This window comes from Caretta caretta, chromosome 22 (genome assembly GCF_965140235.1).
Source record: "Caretta caretta isolate rCarCar2 chromosome 22, rCarCar1.hap1, whole genome shotgun sequence".
NCBI lineage: Eukaryota > Metazoa > Chordata > Testudines > Cheloniidae > Caretta > Caretta caretta.
In genome coordinates, this window is record NC_134227.1 from 5,179,563 (window position 1) to 5,200,458 (window position 20,896).

The following is a 20,896-nucleotide window of genomic DNA, read 5'->3' on the forward strand; positions in this document are numbered from 1 at the left end:
ATTATAATCTGCACCTGAGCCCTGCACCCCTTTGTGGAGCGGGGAGATCCTGACTCCTGCAGGAAGAGGATGCCTGCCAGCAGCGATCGTCAGCCCCTGAGCAGAGCTGAAGTGTCTAGGTCGATCTCTGAACCTGAGAATCGTTCATGGAGTTGTGCGTGCACCATCTTTTAATTAGATACCCAGGCACGTTGTTTGGGAGACCCCTACTCCCTGAACTGCGTCCTTAAGCCAGGGATAAGGGTTTCGGGATTTTATTACTTGCTGCGTATTAAACCTGTGGAGGGACTTATCATCCTACCCCACATGTGAGTCTTTTGGGCTGTACTGAGCCAAGCCAGCCAAGTTGTGTATTGCTGCTACAGAAGATATTGTAGTCAGAGGTCATCAAGGGCCCCTGGGAGGTACGCGTACCAACTGGACACTAAATTTTACTTTTGCTCTACTAGGTCATGTGACTGGGGAAATTCATGGGTATTATCAGCATGGGCACTGGTGACCCTGAGATAGCCTTTTACTCTGTTATATTTATTTTCTCTTTAATATAGTTACTCTGTTGAATAGCTTGCATGTGTTTGTGTTATTTCTTGGGAGTCTCCAACTAGCTGACAAGTAAGTGGGGGTTACCTGTGGTTGGAATTTCCATTCCAAGCTGTCCCAGTGACCCTGCCAGGAAGGCACAAGAGGGGAGGAGGCACCACCAAATACATTCATATGGGAAGAAAATAAGAAAGTTACACCCTGCTGAGCTGGACACAGGATCCAGATGAACACAGCCCTGTCCATCAAAACCTGTGAGGAGATTGGTGCTAAAGGAGGTAAGTGGCTGGATGGGGTGTGACATATTTTTATGGATCATACTAGTCTCACTGTTTCTAACCTCGCTGTTTCTCCAGTAAAGTTTTTCAGCCTGGAGGGGCATGACTAACTGGCATGTGGTGATCTGGAGTCTCCTCAGTATATGCAGAAGTACAGTGAGAAAAACTGGATAAAATTCAAGAAAGAAGACCTCACACTTCTCCTCTCCAGAACTGGCATTACCCCATAGAAACTGAAAGCAAAGAGTGTGAATGTACCGCATGCTCGTTAACAGGCAAACATTCTTAATTACTGACATTAAGTACAATAACCAAGGCAGATGTGCACTACAGACTTCCCGAGTCAATCCCATGCCATGTCCCTGCCCCATTCTTACCGTCAGGATTGGTATTAGGATTGACTCCTTGTTGCTGCAGCACTCCAGCTGCAATAGAGTTGGGCCAGAATCTCTGAGTAGGACGGTGCTGGGATTTGATCTTCTTGGCTTTGGGGGCTGGATCTGGATTGCTTGCATCAAGCATGGGCTGCAGAATGCGCCGTCGGGCATTGATAAACCTTCCCATGGGGAAAAACAGGGAGTTACTTGCACTGTTGAAGATTCAGAATTATTACAAGGTTTTCGAATAATTATCTTCTTTCACTTATTGACTGTGGGTAACATTTTCAAAAGCATCTGAGTGACTCAGAAGACTAAGTTCCATTGATTTTCAATGAGACTTAGGTTCCTAAGGACCAGAGTTTTAAAAAGATTTAGAAATGGCTCAGCCCCAGGTGGCCCCCGCCTAGTGGAAGGTTTAGCCCTTGGTTAGGCAGCTCAGTTTCACCCAGGCTCCATATGGTGTGCCTGGGGATAGTTACGTGCCGAAGAGAGAGATTTGCAGATGCTGGCCAGCTGAGTGGGAAGTGCCCTACATTAGCCAGGAGTAAAATGCCCAGGGGAAGAGAGGGGAGAGCAGCGAGCCTTAGGTGCACAAGCAGCTGCCCTGGTGCACCTGGTTCATGGTCCCTCTGCCTGGGATTCTCAGCTGCAAACCCTCTCAGAGTTAGACCCCTGAGACAGGTCATCTGATCAGGCAGCCTGTGCAGTCTCTGGCCATGTCTCCACTGCTCCATTGTAAAAAGAAAAGGAGGACTTGTGGCACCTTAGAGACTAACCAATTTATTTGAGCATAAGCTTGAGCATCAGTGCATCCGATGAAGTGAGCTGTAGCTCTCGAAAGCTTATGCTCAAATAAATTGGTTAGTCTCTAAGGTGCCACAAGTCCTCCTTTTCTTTTTGTGGATACAGACTAACACGGCTGCTACTCTGCTCCATTGTGTGGACTAAGGGTGTGTGAATTGCAGAGCACGCCAAAGTGTTGCACTCTAACTGCCCTGTGTGGACACTGCTAGTGCAAACCAAAAGTTACTTTGTGTTAACGTAGTCCTCTTTCAAACAGGACTATGTTAATGTGAACTAGGTACCTTTTCATTCGCTGTTAGGCAGATACACTTTGGTGCATGCTGCAATTCACACCCCTATAGTCCACCCTGCAGCCACGTAGACAAGCCCTCTGTCTCCTGGTCATAATCAATACCTCTCACATTGTTCAGGCACCTAAACCCCTTTTAGATCTGTCTCTAAGTGCCCAAGTCACTTTTGAAAAGAAAACTTGACTCCTAAACGGCTTAGGGCTTGTCTACATAGAGAAGTTACTGTGAAGTAAGCTAGGATGTGATTTTAAAGCACAATAGCTGTTCTGCATTCATTCCCCATGTGGACACTTTTATTCCACATCAAGAGTGCCTTTTTCTGCTTAGTCCACTTCCAAAGTAGTGAAAGCTAACCCAAAGGCAATGCAGAGTAAAGTGTCCACAATGGGAGTTAGTGCAGAATAGTTGTTCGGCATTTGCTACTCCATTATCGCTATTCTGAACTATTTGCCTTTGAAGACAAGCCCTTAGGTGCTTTTCAAAAGGTTACCCTATTTCACAAGTAAGTACTTTGTTATAACTACTAGCAATATGCTGACTATTATCCTCTGTAGAAAAATAAAACACTAATTATTGCATTACGTATATTTTCACCAGCAGGGGGCACTGGGTGATTGCAAATGTATACCAGCTACTGTGGCTAGAGTTTACATGATATTACTAGGCATCAGTCAGTACAGGCCCTTGGTAGACTTAATCATTACTATAAGTAAACGTTATCATTCCATATTTAATCATTCTACTGCTCAGTTTAGTCTGGCATTATTGTGTGCTGCAAATGAAACAGCAGCAGAATGAAATGACAGAAGTAACAATAAAACATAGTCCTGGCTGATGATGACCCCACATAATGACAGCAGCCTTCAACTGCCTGCTGGGGGGTCCAAAGAGGATGGAGCTTGGCTGTTCTCGGTGGTGGCAGATGACAGAACAAGGAGCAGTGGTCTCAAGTTGCAGTGGGGGAGGTCTAGGTTGGATATTAGGAAAAACGTTTTCACTGGGAGGGTGGTGAAGCACTGGAATGGGTTATGTAGGGAAGTGGTGGGATCTCCATCCTTAGAGGTTTTTAAGGCCTGGTTTGACAAAGCCCTGGTTGGGATGATTTAGTTGGGGTTGGTCCTGCTTTGAGCAGGGGGTTAGATTAGATACCTCCTGAGGTCCCTTCCAATCCTGATACTCTATGATTCTATGATAAACAGTAAAGTACTCTCCAGGCAATGCTCCATGTAATTACCCTGCTCCTCAGTCCATACATTCTACAGTATACTCTTCAAACAGTGCAACACTCTCTGGATAAACAATCCCATAGTCCTAAATAATTCTACAGCTCTTGATTTGTCTATATCTTTCTAGTTTGCCTGCCACTATGACATTTAGGCCCAAGGCCCAGATATTTATCAGTATTTAGGTGTCTAATGATGCAGATACGAACCTAGAGGGATTTTCAAAAATTCCCCCAAAGCTCAGCTCCAAGCTTTCCTCAGTATGGGCAGCTCCAGGCAGAGTTTCTGGCTCTGGCTTCTCGGGCACAGACACTCTGTCTGGTTCCACTTCTACACTTCTACGGAGCAGGGCCCAGTGGGAGCTTGGGGTTAGGTGTGTACATGTAGACTCATCAAGCCCTCGGATCGCTACCCCTTCCTGCTTCTCCACGTGGGCACCAATGATACTGCCAAGAATGACCTTGAGTGGATCACTGCAGACTACGTGGCTCTGGGAAGAAGGATAAAGGAGTTTGAGGCACAAGTGGTGTTCTCGTCCATCCTCCCTGTGGAAGGAAAAGGCCGGGGTAGGGATCGTCAAATCGTAGAAGTCAATGAATGGCTACACAGGTGGTGTCGGAGAGAAGGCTTTGGATTCTTTGACCATGGGATGGTGTTCCAAGAAGGAGGAGTGCTAGGCAGAGATGGGCTCCACCTAACGAAGAGAGGGAAGAGCATCTTCGCAAGCAGGCTGGCTAACCTAGTGAGGAGGGCTTTAAACTAGGTTCACCAGGGTAAGGAGACCAAAGCCCTGAGGTAAGTGGGGAAGTGGGATACCGGGAAGAAGCACGAGCAGGAGTGCATGAGAGGGAAGGGCTCCTGCCTCATACTGAGAAAGAGGGGCGATCAGCGGGTTATCTCAAGTGCCTATACACAAATGCACGAAGCCTGGGAAACAAGCAGGGAGAACTGGATGTCCTGGCAAAGTCAAGGAATTATGATGTGATTGGAATAACAAAGACTTCGTGGGATAACTCACATGACTGGAGCACTGTCATGGATGGATATGAACTGTTTAGGAAGGACAGGCAGGGCAGAAAAGGTGGGGGAGTTGCACTGTATGTAAGAGAGCAGTATGACTGCTCAGAGCTCAAGTATGAAACTGCAGAAAAACCTGAGAGTCTCTGGATTAAGTTTAGAAGTGTGAGCAACAAGGGTGATGTCGTGGTGGGAGTCTACTATAGACCACCGGACCAGGGGATGAGGTGGACAAGGCTTTCTTCCGGCAACTCACAGAAGTTACTAGATCGCACTCCCTGGTTCTCATGGGAGAATTCAATCACCCTGATATCTGCTGGGAGAGTAATACAGTGGTGCACAGACAATCCAGGAAGTTTTTGGAAACTGTAGGGGACAATTTCCTGGTGCAAGTACTGGAGGAACCAACTAGGGGCAGAGCCCCTCTAGCCCTCTGTGGAGAAAGAAGTGGTTCAGGACTATTTATAAAAGATGGACATGCACAAGTCCATGGGGCTGGATGTGTTGCATCCGAGAGTGCTAAAGGAGTTGGCGGATGTGATTGCAGAGCCATTGGCCATTATCTTTGAAAACTCATGGTGATCGGGGGAAGTCCCAGATGACTGGAAAAAGGCTAATGTAGTGCCCATCTTTAAAAAAGGGAAGAAGGAGGATCCTGGGAACTACAGGCCAGTCAGACTCACCTCAGTCCCTGGAAAAATCATGGAGCAGGTCCTCAAGGAATCAATTCTGAAGTGCTTAGAGGAGAGGAAAGTGATCAGGAATAGTCAGCATGGATTCACCAAGGGCAAGTCATGCCTGACTAATCTAATTGCCTTCTATGACGAGATAACTGGCTCTGTGGATGAGGGGAAAGCGGTGGATGTGTTGTTCCTTGACTTTAGCAAAGCTTTTGACACGGTCTCCCACAGTATTCTTGCCAGCAAGTTAAAGAAGTATGGGCTGGATGAATGGACTATAAGGTGGATAGAAACCTGGCTAGATTGTCGGGCTCAACGGGTCATGATCAAAGGCTCCATGTCTAGTTGGCAGCTGGTATCCAGTGGAGTGCCCCAAGGGTCGGTCCTGGGGCCGGTTTTGTTCAATATCTTCATAAATGATCTGGAGGATGGTGTGGATTGCACCCTCAGCAAGTTTGCAGATGACACTAAACTGGGAGGAGAGGTAAATACGCTGGAGGTTAGGGATAGGATACAGAGGGACCTAGACAAATTGGAGGATTGGGCCAAAAGAAATCTGATGAAGTTCAACAAGGACAAGTGCAGTGTCCTGCACTTAGGATGGAAGAATCCAATGCACCGCTACAGACTAGGGACCGAATGGCTCGGCAGCAGTTCTGCAGAAAAGGACCTAGGGGTGACAGTGGACGAGAAGCTGGATATGAGTCAACAGTGTGCCCTTGTTGCCAAGAAGGCCAATGGCATTTTGGGATGTATAAGTAGGGGCATAGCGAGCAGATCGAGGGACGTGATTGTTCCCCTCTATTCGACATTGGTGAGGCCTCCTCTGGAGTACTGTGTCCAGTTTTGGGCCCCACACTACAAGAAGGATGTGGAAAAATTGGAAAGAGTCCAGCGGAGGACAACAAAAATGATTAGGGGTCTGGAACACATGAATTATGAGGAGAGGCTGAGGGAACTGGGGATGTTTAGTCTACGGAAGAGAAGAATGAGGGGGGATTTGATAGCTGCTTTCAACTACCTGAAAGGGGGTTCCAAAGAGGATGGCTCTAGACTGTTCTCAGTGGTAGCAGACGACAGAACAAGGAGCAATGGTCTCAAGTTGCAGTGGGGGAGATTTAGGTTGGATATTAGGAAAAACTTTTTCACTAGGAGGGTGGTGAAACACTGGAATGCGTTACCTAGGGAGGTGGTGGAATCTCCTTCCTTAGAAGTTTTTAAGGTCAGGCTTGACAAGGCCCTGGCTGGGATGATTTAATTGGGGATTGGTTCTGCTTTGAGCAGGGAGTTGGACTAGGTGACCTCCTGAGGTCCCTTCCAACCCTGATATTCTATGATTCTATGTTTTGAAAACCAAAAGCTCCCATTGATTACTTTTGATTGGTGGGTTGCCTTTGAAAATTCCACTACGTGCCTATCTGCATCATTAGATGCCTAAATACTTTTAAAAATCTGGCCCTCAGGCTCCTAAGTTACATGGGCACTTTTGAAAAGCCTTTTCCATGAATTAAAAGTTTCACTCAGGGCTCAATTCATCCCTGATATAACTTCATGGACATCACAAACTTACACCAGCGGAAAATGTGGCTGAAGGAGTGGAAATGAGGTAAGTGACACTAAAGGTTTAAGAGAGACAAGGTTGGCAAGGAAATATCTTTTATTGGACCAGCTTCTGTTTAAGTTAGTTTTATAATTAGCTGGCTTGCGACATTCTGGGGGCAGGAGGGTGGGGGGAGGAGTGAGGACTCTACGCGCAGCCTCTCCCTCCCTCCCCTGCCTCGTACTGGTGGCAATCAGCTGGTTTGCGGTGTTCGGGAGGCAGGGGAGGGAGGGGGAGCCTGTGTGCCAAGTCCTCGCTCCTCCCCCCTCCCTCCTGAACCCCGCAAGCCAGCTGATTGCTGCGGGCAGGAGGCAGGGAAAGAGGGGAAAGGTGCTGATCCGTGGGGTCTGCCGGTGGGCGGGAGGCGCTGTGGGGGGGCTGTTGGGGAGCTGATAGGGGGGCTGCCAGCTGTGGACAAAGCAGGCAGCCAAAGGACATTATAGGGAAGCATTGCACAACTTTAAACGGGGCATGTTCCATAACTGAGCAGGGACGTGATATCGAAACAACGTTAAGCGAGAGGACGTTAAGTGGAGAGTTACTGTACCTGGAGCACGATTTTAAATGTTTTGTAAGCAATTTATATAGAGATGTTTCTTTTTATGTCTACTTTCTTTTTAAGCACCAGTGGATATAAATTCACTCCTTTGTCTTCAGACTAAGAAGAACCAACCTGAGTCCATAAGGTGCTCAGGTTTGAATCTTGTCTCTTTTCCCTAGGAGCTATTTCCACCTTACTCTATTGTTCAGATACAACACCTCACAACCACAGAAAAACACCTCTTCCTTGGGCTCTGATGCTGATTTTCTTCTGGGAAATGGCCAATAAGGCAACTGAATCAGCATCCTGCTATCCATGTGGTTAAAGTCACAGGCTAGGCAGGGACACTGAGAGTAGTGAGGTGACTCCAGCAGTTTAATAACTATGAAAGCAGGAAAATTCCACAACCCCCACACTCAGGTTCACTCACCAGTTATTGACTTGCAAAAGTGTCAGGTTTGTCTGTGCTGCTATCTGCCTTTTCTCATCCTCTGTTGGGTAAGGGTGCTGAAAAGAGACAATAGCATAATTATAGTGCATTACCTAGAGGAAGGCATTGAGGAGCAGAGGGTCAGGGTCAGCTGTCGTGATCTGAGTTTTACCAGGATGAGCTCTATTAAAGGGTGCCCCACCTCTGTTCTGGGTGGCTCAGCATTACCAAGTTTTGAAGTGCTCCTTTCCCTACAATTGAACACGGGAATTGAAAGCCCAAATGCGAACCCATTGCTCAGTAGTATGCAAGGCCTCTTGTAATAGACACTAGACACATTCAATGGCAGCAGAGAAAAGCCAGAGCAGGGAACCTAGCTGAAACCTTGCCAGTCTGGAAGCTGTCATTTATGTTACTATTAAAACTATTTGCATCACAGCTGCCAAAATAGCCATCTGCATTCACCCTCTACCACCAATCCATAGAAGCAGCACTCACATTTTAGTGTGTTGGGGACTTTTAGAACAAACTCTTGGGAACTTTACCTTGGTTTGATTATTATTTAAAGAACAGGAAGTGCCCTTGGTTTATCTCATCTGGTCTCCACTCATTTTGTGATAATGAGTGCTTGTGATTGCTGGGACATTTTATTCACAGATCTGATCTAAACGTTACATAGGGATTGTGACCCTTGTAATCAGTATAAAATGACGAACCCAACAGAATTATCATGGTAACTTATAGGAGCTCTGGGGAAGAAGCTGCATTACTTACTCCTGAAGAAAGAAGGCAAATTAACTGGAAAACTCAGGATTGAGCTTCAAGAACTCGGGTCTTATTGTGGCAATAAGACGGAAATGAACTACAGAAGCCTTACCTTGTATGCGTATATGCAGTATGAATGATAGGAAACTTCCTGTGTGTGCTACTTGAGTTCAATCACTTTAAGCTTCTAAACTCATACATGCCAATTTTGTACAATGCATACAAATGGATAGTGGCATTGTGATAAATGAAGGGGCGGGGGCAGCTCCCTTTTATGGACACCCAGCCAGCCAGTTAGCTATAAAATCCCTGTTAGTAGCTGTTCTCTACTTGCTTTACCTGTAAAGGGTTAAAAAAGTCCATAAGTAAAAAGAAGGGAGTGGGCACCTGACCAAAAGAGACAATGGGAGGCCTAGAACTTTTTAAATTGGGGAAAAACTTTCCCTTTGTCTGTCTGTTGTTGTTCTCCGGAGAAAGGTGACAGAACAGAGACAGGGCTGAAGCTATGCTGTAAAAAGCTGTAAACCAGGTATGAAAATCACCAGATCATACCTCAAACTACTCAATTTGAAACCCCAGATATGTAAGTAGATCAGAAAATGTCTAGAAAGACACGATTAGATTTCTCTCTTTTATTTCTGTAAGGTTTGTGGAGTCCTCTGTGCTAACCCCCAAATGCTTTTGCTTTGCTGGTAACCATTAAGCTGGACCTCAAAAAAAACATTCTTGATGCTAAATTATTATATTTGCTTTTTTAAAACTCTTGCAATAGCCTAAATTCCAGATGTATTTTCTTGCTTTTTGTTTTTAATAAAATTTACCTTTTTAAGAACAGGACTGGGTTTTTTGTGTCCTAAAGGGTTTGTGCACATGTTGTTTAAATAGCTGGTGGCAACAGCTGATTTCCTTTGTTTTCTTCTCAGCTCTTCCCCAGAGGGGGGGAGGGGGTAAAAGGGCTTGAGGGTACCACACTGGGAGGTATTCCCAAGTGCTCCTGGGTCCAAAGGGGTTTTTTGCACTTGGGTGGTGGCAGCATCTACCCATCCAAGATCAGAGAGAAACTGTAACCTTGGGAGTTTAATACAAACCTGGAGTGGCCAGTATCAATTTTTAGAATCCTTGCAAGCCCCCTCCTTCTGCACTCAAAGTGCCAGAGTGGGGAATCAGCCTTGACAGGCATCCACAAACTGGATTAAATATTCAGTTACCCCATTTGGCACAAGACCAAGCACATTTATGTCAATGAAAGTCTTTCCATTGGTTTGAACGGGAGCAAAATCAAGCCCCTGTTACACTGTTTGTACCCACAAATCCAACTTTAGAGGTGCAAAATATGTGTGTTTCTGTCAAGAGATCTGTTTGAAAAGTAGATCTTTGAGCTTTCTGTCAAACTTTCAGAGATTTCATAGAATCATAGAATCATAGAATATAAGGGTTGGAAGGGACCCCAGAAGGTCATCTAGTCCAACCCCCTGCTCAAAGCAGGACCAATTCCCAGTTAAATCATCCCAGCCAGGGCTTTGTCAAGCCTGACCTTAAAAACCTCTAAGGAAGGAGATTCTACCACCTCCCTAGGTAACGCATTCCAGTGTTTCACCACCCTCATAGTGAAAAAGTTTTTCCTAATATCCAATCTAAACCTCCCCCACTGCAACTTGAGACCATTACTCCTCGTTCTGTCATCTGATACCATTGAGAACAGTCTAGAGCCATCCTCTTTGGAACCCCCTTTCAGGTAGTTGAAAACAGCTATCAAATCCCCCCTCATTCTTCTCTTCTGCAGGCTAAACAATCCCAGCTCCCTCAGCCTCTCCTCATAACTCATATGTTCCAGACCCCTAATCATTTTTGTTGCCCTTCGCTGGACTCTCTCCAATTTATCCACATCCTTCTTGAAGTGTGGGGCCCAAAGCTGGACACAGTACTCCAGATGAGGCCTCACCAATGTCGAATAGAGGGGGACGATCACGTCCCTCGATCTGCTCGCTATGCTCCTACTTATACATCCCAAAATGCCATTGGCCTTCTTGGCAACAAGGGCACACTGCTGACTCATATCCAGCTTCTCGTCCACTGTCACCCCTAGGTCCTTTTCCGCAGAACTGCTGCCTAGCCATTCGGTCCCTAGTCTGTAGCTGTGCATTGGGTTCTTCCGTCCTAAGTGCAGGACCCTGCACTTATCCTTATTGAACCTCATCAGATTTCTTTTGGCCCAATCCTCCAATTTGTCTAGGTCCTTCTGTATCCTATCCCTCCCCTCCAGCGTATCTACCACTCCTCCCAGTTTAGTATCATCCGCAAATTTGCTGAGAGTGCAATCCACACCATCCTCCAGATCATTTATGAAGATATTGAACAAAACCGGCCCCAGGACCGACCCTTGGGGCACACCACTTGATACCGGCTGCCAACTAGACATGGAGCCATTGATCACTACCCGTTGAGCCCGACAATCTAGCCAGCTTTCTACCCACCTTGTAGTGCATTCATCCAGCCCATACTTCCTTAACTTGCTGACAAGAATACTGTGGGAGACCGTGTCAAAAGCTTTGCTAAAGTCAAGAAACAATACATCCACTGCTTTCCCTTCATCCACAGAACCAGTAATCTCATCATAGAAGGCGATTAGATTAGTCAGGCATGACCTTCCCTTGGTGAATCCATGCTGGCTGTTCCTGATCACTTTCCTCTCATGCAAGTGCTTCAGGATTGATTCTTTGAGGACCTGCTCCATGATTTTTCCAGGGACTGAAGTGAGGCTGACTGGCCTGTAGTTCCCAGGATCCTCCTTCTTCCCTTTTTTAAAGATTGGCACTACATTAGCCTTTTTCCAGTCATCCGGGACTTCCCCGGTTCGCCACGAGTTTTCAAAGATAATGGCCAATGGCTCTGCAATCACAGCCGCCAGTTCCTTCAGCACTCTCGGATGCAACTCGTCCGGCCCCATGGACTTGTGCACGTCCAGCTTTTCTAAAAAGTCCCTAACCACCTCTATCTCCACAGAGGGCTGGCCATCTCTTCCCCATTTTGTTATGCCCAGCGTAGCAGTCTGGGAGCTGACCTTGTTAGTGAAAACAGAGGCAAAAAAAGCATTGAGTACATTAGCTTTTTCCACATCCTCTGTCACTAGTTTGCCTCTCTCATTCAGTAAGGGGCCCACACATTCCTTGGCTTTCTTCTTGTTGCCAACATACCTGAAGAAACCCTTCTTGTTACTCTTGACATCTCTGGCTAGCTGCAGCTCCAGGTGCGATTTGGCCCTCCTGATAACATTCCTACATGCCCTAGCAATATTTTTATACTCTTCCCTGGTCATATGTCCAACCTTCCACTTCTTGTAAGCTTCTTTTTTATGTTTAAGATCCGCTAAGATTTCACCATTAAGCCAAGCTGGTCGCCTGCCATATTTACTATTCTTTCGACTCATCGGGATGGTTTGTCCCTGTAACCTCAACAGGGATTCCTTGAAATACAGCCAGCTCTCCTGGACTCCTTTCCCCTTCAAGTTAGTCCCCCAGGGGATCCTGGCCATCCGTTCCCTGAGGGAGTCGAAGTCTGCTTTCCTGAAGTCCAGGGTCCGTATCGTGCTGCTTACCTTTCTTCCCTGTGTCAGGATCCTGAACTCAACCAACTCATGGTCACTGCCCCCCAGATTCCCATCCACTTTTGCTTCCCCCACTAATTCTACCCGGTTTGTGAGCAGCAGGTCAAGAAAAGCGCCCCCCCTAGTTGGCTCCTCGAGCACTTGCGCCAGGAAATTGTCCCCTACGCTTTCCAAAAACTTCCTGGATTGTCTATGCACCGCTGTATTGCTCTCCCAGCAGATATCAGGAAAATTAAAGTCACCCATGAGAATCAGGGCATGCGATCCAGTAGCTTCCGTGAGCTGCCGGAAGAAAGCCTCATCTACCTCATCCCCCTGGTCCGGTGGTCTATAGCAGACTCCCACCACTACATCACTCTTGTTGCACACACTTCTAAACTTAATCCAGAGACACTCAGGTTTTTCTGCAGTTTCGTTTCGATTTATAGACTCCAAGGCCAGAAGGGACCACTGTGATCATCTAGTCTGACCTCCTGCATATTATGGACCATAGAACTTCCCTAAAATAATTCCTAGAACTTACATTTTAGAAAAACAGCCAATCTTGGTTTAAAAATCATCAGGGATCTAGAATCCACCACAACTCCTGGTTAATTGTTCCAGTGGTTAATTACCCTAACTGTTAAAATTATACACCTTATTTCCAGTCTGAATTTGTCTAGCTTCAACTTCCAGCCGTTGGATCATGTTCTACCTTTCCCTGCTAGACTGAAGAGCCCAAGGGACCTAGACAAATTAGAGGATTGGGCCAAAAGAAATCTGATGAGGTTCAACAAGGACAATTGCAGAGTCCTGCACTTAGGAAGGAAGAATCCCATGCACTGCTACAGACTAGGGACCGAGCAGTTAAGCAGCAGTTCTGTAGAAAAGGATCTAGGGGTTACAGTGGACGAGAAGCTGGATATGAGTCAGCAGTGTGCCCTTGTTGCCAAGAAGGCCAATGGCACTTTGGGATGTATAAGTAGGGGCACTGCCAGCAGATCGGGGGATGTGATTGTTCCCCTCTATTCGACATTGGTGAGGCCTCATCTGGAGTCCTGTGTCCAGTTTTGGGCCCCACACTACAAGAAGGATGTGGAAAAATTGGAAGGAGCCCAGCGGAGGGCAACAAAAATAATTAGGGGACTGGAACACATGACTTATGAGGAGAGGCTGAGGGAACTGGGATTGTTTAGTCTGCGGAAGAGAAGAATGAGGGGGGGATTTGATAGCTGCTTTTAACTACCTGAAAGGGGGTTCCAAAGAGGATGGATCTAGACTGTTCTCGTGGTAGCTGATGACATAACAAGGAGTAATGGTCTCAAGTTGCAGTGGGGGAGGTTTAGGTTGGATATTAGGAAAAACTTTTTCACTAGGAGGGTGGTGAAACACTGGAATGCGTTACCTACGGAGGTGGTGGAATCTCCTTCTTTCGAAGTTTTTAAGGTCAGGCTTGACAAAGTCCTGGCTGGGATGATTTAGTTGGGGATTGGTCCTACTTTGAGCAGGGGGTTGGACTAGATGACCTCCTGAGGTCCCTTCCAACCCTGATATTCTATGATTCTGTGATTATTAAATATTTGTTCCCCATGTAGATACTCATTGTCTGTAATCAAGTCACCCCTTAACCTTCTCTTGTTAACCTAAGTAGATTGACTACTTTGAATCTATAAATATAAGGCATGTTTTCTAATCCTGTAATCATTCTTGTGGCTGTCCTCTGAACCTTCTCCAATTTATCAACATCCTTCTTAAACTGTGGACATTAGAACTGGACAAAGGATTCCAGCAATGCTCACACCAGCACCAAATACAGAGGTCAAATAACCTCTCTAATCCTACTCAAAATTCCCCTCTTAATGCAACTGTTTATGCAAACTTCATATTCAGCACATCTCAGCTTGTAACTCTTGAATAAAATATACATGATCCAACGAGCTCAGCAATAGCAACATGTGAGGGGACCTCTGAGTAATGCTACTTTACACTGGGCAGCTAACAAGACTGTGTTTCTGCTCTACTGGGCAGAAGCTTTTCCCTTCCCTGAAGCTTTTCAGATCGTCTTAAAATATAACCCAGTCTGCACTGGGACTCCAGTCACAGGAGCACTCACATCTTTGTCCAGATCCAAAGCTTTGTTACATGGTTACAGATTCTGTGGGCATTCCAGAAAAATGAGCCACTGTGTACCTTGCTTACTGGCGCCTTGGAACCACTAGCTAAGACCACAGTACGGGAGTCACCAACTCCCAGATTAAGAATAACCCATTCCTTTTCAAACAAATATTAAAAAATAGTTGGTTGGATTGTTCGGGTCTTTTAAAACTGAAATAATAAAAAAAGAATAACAATTTCAAGGCATTTGTTTGAATGACATTTTCCTGCCAGTTACCCAAGAGATGAAGTTACTTCCTTATTAATAACTGATTCTCTGTGTATTGCGCCATGGCAAATCTTGCTGAAGCTTTATAAAATTTGTTAGCTCACACACTCAGCTTGTTCTGGACAGCATCCTGAAAAATGCAAGGTGCACCTGCTACATTCCAGTCTGCAAATGTCCCATGTAAAAGGCATAAGGAGCACGGGTTTAGTGGGTCTAGCTGGGATAAAACTGTATAAGAGATATAAACCTTCATCCTGCCCAACATAAACCAACTTTTAAGTGCCTGGGCTATAAAGAGACATTCCCCGGGGGCAGGTTATTCCATAATTGTCCATTATAAGATTTTTTGCTGTTGCATTTGGTGTTGGCCACCATTAGAGACTGCAAGGAGGGTAGACGGCTGTCAGTTTGATCAAGTTTGGTCATTCCTATGAGCTAGATTCACAAGGGTACTAAGGCCTGATGATGCTGAGCATTGCCATGCCTAACTTTAGGGGCCTAGAAACCCACTGGGATTCACAACGCGTGAGCTAGGCTCCTAGGCTCCCCATACAATGAATGGGGAAGCACCTCAGAATGGGATTCACAAAAGCCAGCATGCTGAGCGGGTGCCACCTAAACTAGCCAATGGGAGATGGCAAGGTGAGGGGTGTATTCTAAACTCCACCCCGCTCAAGGAGTTCAATGCCTAAGTCCAGGCTGCTTGGGATTCTCAGCTGCAAACCCTCGCTTGGTGTTACACACCTGCACCATTTTTGCAAGAAGCCAGGGGTGAAGGTAAGAGTCCAGTCCAGCGGTTAGAGCACTCCTATGGAAAGTGGGAGATGCCTGGTTCAAGTCCTCCCTTTACCAGATGGAGAAGAAAGGATTTGAACAGGGCTTTGCTCCCTCTTGGGTGGGTGTCCTGACCACTAGGCAATAGGATTTTCTGGTGTGGGCTTCCATCAGTCCCTCCTAATGAAGCTAATTTAAACAGTCATTGGAACCGGGGGACTGGATCCTGCATCTCCCAAGGGAGTGCTTTAACCACCAGGCTCCAGAATTGTTCTTGTGCTTGGGCACATTTTCTCTGCAGCCCAACAATTCCTTCTCCACAATGGTACAGTTTCAACAGGGGAGACTGAGACTCAGCCCCATTTCTGCCCCTTCCCCAAATGACCTATAGCCCAGTGGTTAGGACATGCACCTCAGAGATAGCAAATCCCTTCTGTCCATCAGGCAGAGGGAGGACTCCCACCAGTCCACTGGACTAAAAGTCTTAAGGGAGGTCCTTGTCTCCCAAGCTGTTTTGTGGAAGAATGCCTATTGGGGCCCAATCTGGTAGGCAGCCTCTGAGCTGACTTACTAGATCAGGCCTTGCAGGTGAGTTAGACGGAGGAACACCTATCTTCTCTCATTTCATCCATCATTATGGGGCTTAGGTGTCCAGCAGTGCACATGCGCAGAAGCAGAAACATAAGCCCACAGGGAATTTTACTGCAAAAAATCTAGGTGCCAAGTGAGTTTAGTACTTAAAGGGTTTGGAAAAAGCAGGGTGGGGGGTTCTGTGAATCCCAGTGGTGCCTGATTCTGGGATTTATGTGCTTAAAGGGACAATTGGTAGTCTACGTCCTTTTGTGAATCTAGCCCTGTATTCCTAAACCAGTGGTATTCCGGTCAGCGATTTCCATCAGTGTGTAGAGAGTGAGTGTGCTTAGTGCCTGGCAGAACATGAGCAGAAGGAGAAAGTGAGAGCAAGGAGGAGGATAGGGCTGGGTTGGGTTGTGAGAGAGGAATGGAGATGGATGAGTTAGGGATGGGCTCAACAGGAGAAACAGCCAAACTTTGTGAAATTTTGCCACTAACTGCAGAGAGTCAAATGAATCTCAGATAATGGGACATACTTGCTAAAATAAAATAAACACCACATGGGTACAAAATTGGAGACTTCAATACAAAACAAACTTGATGAAAGAACTTATCTTTGTGTAACAACTATTTTCCCTGAAACCTGTTATTCTGCAAATGAGCCAGCTGAGGGCAGTAGTTACCCTGCTCTGGGATGATGAAAGGTCAGAGGACTGAATTAGCACAATTAGTCACTAAATGACAAGTTTAAGTAAATATTGATTTAAGGATTGCCAGCACACAAACTTCTGAACCACATGTGATGATTCATCTGTTTAAAATTATGACAGCTCCTAGCAACTAGACAGAATATCCAGTGATCATGGCAGGCCTAGCAGCCCAGATGGTCCATGTTCCACATTTCTCTCAAAACAGAAGCTCTAGACAGCTTGTTTTCCCTGCAGTCTCTCAACTTCAGCATTGGGATATTCGTCCATGTTCTTTGTCTGATGCCCAGGTCCAACCTACATTACTCTGAAATAAGATTGATAGGAAATCTATGAAGTGAGCTGTAGCTCACGAAAGCTCATGCTCAAATAAATTGGTTAGTCTCTAAGGTGCCACAAGTACTCCTTTTCTTTTTGCGAATACAGACTAACACGGCTGTTCCTCTGAAACCTGACATTTAATCCACAGGAGATCTTCTGTGTGTCCTGTAAAGCACATTTATGGTAGGGACAGTCCGATTAAAAACAGAGTAATTCATCTGGTGTACTGATGGGAGACTGCCAGTCTCATTGCTAGAGAACTGCTCCTTAAGGAACCTCATGGAATGCTACTTTCCGGTTCATTTTTGGACATCATGCCACAGGAGTGAGAGTGTTGTATGCTGGAGAGACAAGAGCAGGGAAAGGCTAAAGAAGGGTTGACAGACTCTGTTTAGAACTCACCATCACTCACTGACCAACCTTTACTATGCCAGCCTCAGGCGAACTCCATTTCGTAAAAGCTGATCTTGATTTACAGCTTCCAGTGGAAGCAACTAAATATTAGAGAAGCCAAAACTTCTCACCTAAACTACACAGCAAGTACTAGAGTGAATTTCCTTCACATCAGAGGCTTTTTGCTAGCTTATCTGGTGCTTAAAAGAGAAAAAGTGCTAATCAGGCATGGGACCATTGGCTTAGGGCAGGGGTACTCAATTATTTTTTGTCAAGGTCCAAATTTCTTGGTCAACGTATAGTCAAGGTCCAGACCCCCACCCAGCTCCCCTCCCCAACTCTCCCAATTGTCCCCCCAAGATCCCTGATCACCCGCCAACTCCCCTACCCAGAAAGTAGGATGCGCTGTGTTGCTACTCACTCTCCCCGAAACATTCATCCATGCCCACAGTTGAGCCAAGTAGCAGAGCTGGGGGTAGGTAGAAGATGAATGGGTATGAGCTAGGATCTGGGCAGCAAAGCAGGGTGTTAGTGTGCAAGTGTGTGTGAGTACTTCTGAGCTCAGAGCCAGGAGGTGAAGCTGTTGGACTATGATCCAGCAAGCGGTGCAATATCCCTTTGGGGGCTGCGATAGCAGAAAGTCAGGAAAGAGGCTCCGGGTAGTGGGAGGGACCAAGGAGACTCCAGATAGCAGCCCGGGGGAGATGGGTGGAGGCAGGATGTGGCAGAAGCTGGTGACTGGAGGTGGACTGGGGAAAGAAGAGGCTGGTTGGGAGTGTGGGGGGAGCTGGAAAGGGCTCCACAGACTGGCCCCAAAGGACAGAGGGTGGGGAGGACACAAGGCCAGGGGTGGGGCTCTGGGGACCACTTGGGGGCAGGGATCGCAAGGTCAGGGAGGGGCTTGGGGCGGGGGCATGCTGCGCTCAGTGCCCCGGCACAAACGGATGCTGCAGGACCCCATCAGGCACTTATGAGTTGGATTGCCTGGGGGCCCACAAGTTGCAGCTCCATGGCCCAGCTGGCCCCACCGTCTCCACAGAAAGCAGAGAAGAATTTGAAGTAGGGCCCCTTCAGTGCTGCCCTCTAATTGGCTGCAGAGTGAGCATGTGACACCCTATTGCTCCCTGATTGGAGGGGCAGAGTAGAGTGGAGACACATTAGGTTGCCTGCCGGGGGTGTGTGTGGATACTCCACCCCCCAAAATGTCACCACTCACCCCCGCATCCTGCACTGCTGCTGGAGGTGCAGCAGAAAACCATAAATTTTCTATAGGTTTTTTGGATTCTCCTATAGAAAAGTAGTCATTTTCTACTAAACTCTATAGGTTTTTACAATAGTTTCTGTTTCTAATACAACAGCATGGGGTTCATTTCCAGAAGGCCTTGTCGGCATAATCTCGATTAAATGCTATAGGATTGTTCCATAAAGGTGGCAGTTGGGCTAAAAAACCCAAGATCTTAGGCTCAACTGTGCCACCAAGAAGTCTACATTGGCCCTATCTCTAAAGATCCATACCCTGCCACAAAGAGCTGACAAGCTAAGGGTGTTCTGGGTAGAATATGATGAACGCTGATAAAGTGACAATGTGCTAGTTTACAGAGCTGGGCTGCAACCAAAATCCTGCATCCTAACTCCCTTAAATTTTGGCTATGTTTGGAGCTACACCTGGCATTAGCAGCTTGGGCCTGTCTCTAATCAGACAGGAGTAGTGTCACCCAATTTTATAGTGCCTAGATTTTAATGCCAGAGAAGACAATAAGAATCACCTAGTCTGACCTCCTGCATAACACAGGCCAGAAAATTTCACCCAGTGATTCTTGCATTGAACCCATATTGTGTGGTTGAGTTCTGTTATTTAGAAAGTCATCCCTGGGGAGGCCATTTGTCCTGTTTTAAACTGGACAGTCCTTTCTTCGAGTAGTTTGTCCCCACGCATGGTATTAAGACAAAACCAGATGTGGTTTTGTCTGGTACCAGACAGGGGGTGCTATTTTGAAGACCGCATTTGATCTGTGACCTTGCACGTGTGAGGTCACAGTGGTGGGGATGGAATGGCATGCTCTTCAAAATGGTATTCTCCGTGCAGCGTGACCCCGTATGCATCGTGAGTGTGAGGTCACACCAGCAGGTGTGGGGCCATCCGGCAGGGCCAGCCCCACTCCATTCCTGGGAGTACTGGAATGTCTGGTTGTGATACTGACAGGCCAGTCAACTTGGGTATGACCCATAACAACTTAATAAGAGGCACTGTAATGTAATCAAGACAATCTACTTGAATGTGAATTTCAAAGAGATTTACTAGACCAGCAATCATTAACCCATTTACTTGTAGTAATAGAAATTAAGGGTAGATGTTAAGTGTATTTGTCTGGGTTTACCTGTATTTTGTTAGAAGTTTAATAGTGTGATTTAATTAGCTTGTAGATGCTAAATTCTGTTCTTATCTTATAATGCTTCATTACTGTGTTCTATTGACTTGGTGATCAAAAGGGGATATTGTCATTTAGATGGGACTTATGGTGTAGTAATATTATTGTCCTAATCTCTCCTTGAAACTTGTAATTCAACATAGTAAACCACCTGTGAACTGTCTTGATAGTTTGAATGGCTAATTGCCTTATGTGAATGAATACAACCAGTTTACCTGTGTATGCATAGAAAATAGAAGATTAACTTCAAAGCAACAATCTGCACTGCCTATTCTTCCTTGGGGAAGGTCCTGCTGTGTCAAGAAGCTTATTACTTGCTAGAGGACGAGAAAGGAAAGCCCCAGGCCTGATCCTGCCATCTCCAGTCTGTTTAAACTTTAACAGGGAGGGTCTACACCAGTGGTTCTCAAACTAGGGCAGACACTTCATAGAATCATAGAATATCAGGGTTGGAAGGAACCTCAGGAGGTCATCTAGTCCAACCCCCTGCTCAAAGCAGGACCAATCCCCAACTAAATCATCCCAGCCAGGGTTTTGTCAAGCATGACCTTAAAAACTTCGAAAGAAGGAGATTCCACCACCTCCCTAGGCAACGCATTCCAGTGTTTCACCACCCTCCTAGTGAAAAAGTTTTTCCTAATATCCAACCTAAACCTCCCCCACTGCAACTTGAGACCATTACTCCTTGTCCTGTCCTCTTCTACCACTGAGAATAGTCTAGAACCATCCTCTCTGGAACCACCTCTCAGGTAGTTGAAAGCAGCTATCAAATCCCCCCTCATTCTTCTCTTCTGCAGACTAAACAATACCAGTTCCCTCAGCCTCTCCTCATAAGTCATTTGTTCCAGACCCCTAATCATTTTTGTTGCCCTTCGCTGGACTCTTTCCAATTTATCCACATCCTGCTTGTAGTGTGGGGCCCAAAACTGGACACAGTACTCCAGATGAGGCCTCAGCAAAGTCGAATAGGGGGGACGATCACGTCCCTCGATCTGCTCGCTATGTCCCTACTTATACATCCCAAAATGTCATTGGCCTTCTCGGCAACAAGGGCACACTGCTGACTCATATCCAGCTTCTCGTCCACTGTCACCCCTAGGTCCTTTTCCGCAGAACTGCTTCCTAGCCATTCGGTCCCTAGTCTGTAGCTGTGCATTGGGTTCTTCCGTCCTAAGTGCAGGACCC

The 20,896-nt window shown here is 46.3% G+C and overlaps 1 protein-coding gene across 13 annotated transcripts in view; it reads right to left on the reverse strand.

The window, feature by feature from the left end:
- PKNOX2 (PBX/knotted 1 homeobox 2) overlaps positions 1-20,896 on the reverse strand; it is a 753,686-nt gene that overhangs the window by 57,549 nt on the left and 675,241 nt on the right. For all 13 annotated transcript variants that reach the window (XM_048827274.2, XM_048827271.2, XM_048827275.2 and 10 more), the window contains 2 exons: positions 7,784-7,860; positions 1,196-1,374 (listed from right to left, as the gene is read on the reverse strand). In XM_048827274.2, the coding sequence (XP_048683231.1) occupies positions 1,196-1,374; positions 7,784-7,860 (256 nt within the window). The remainder of the gene's footprint in view (positions 1-1,195; positions 1,375-7,783; positions 7,861-20,896) is intronic.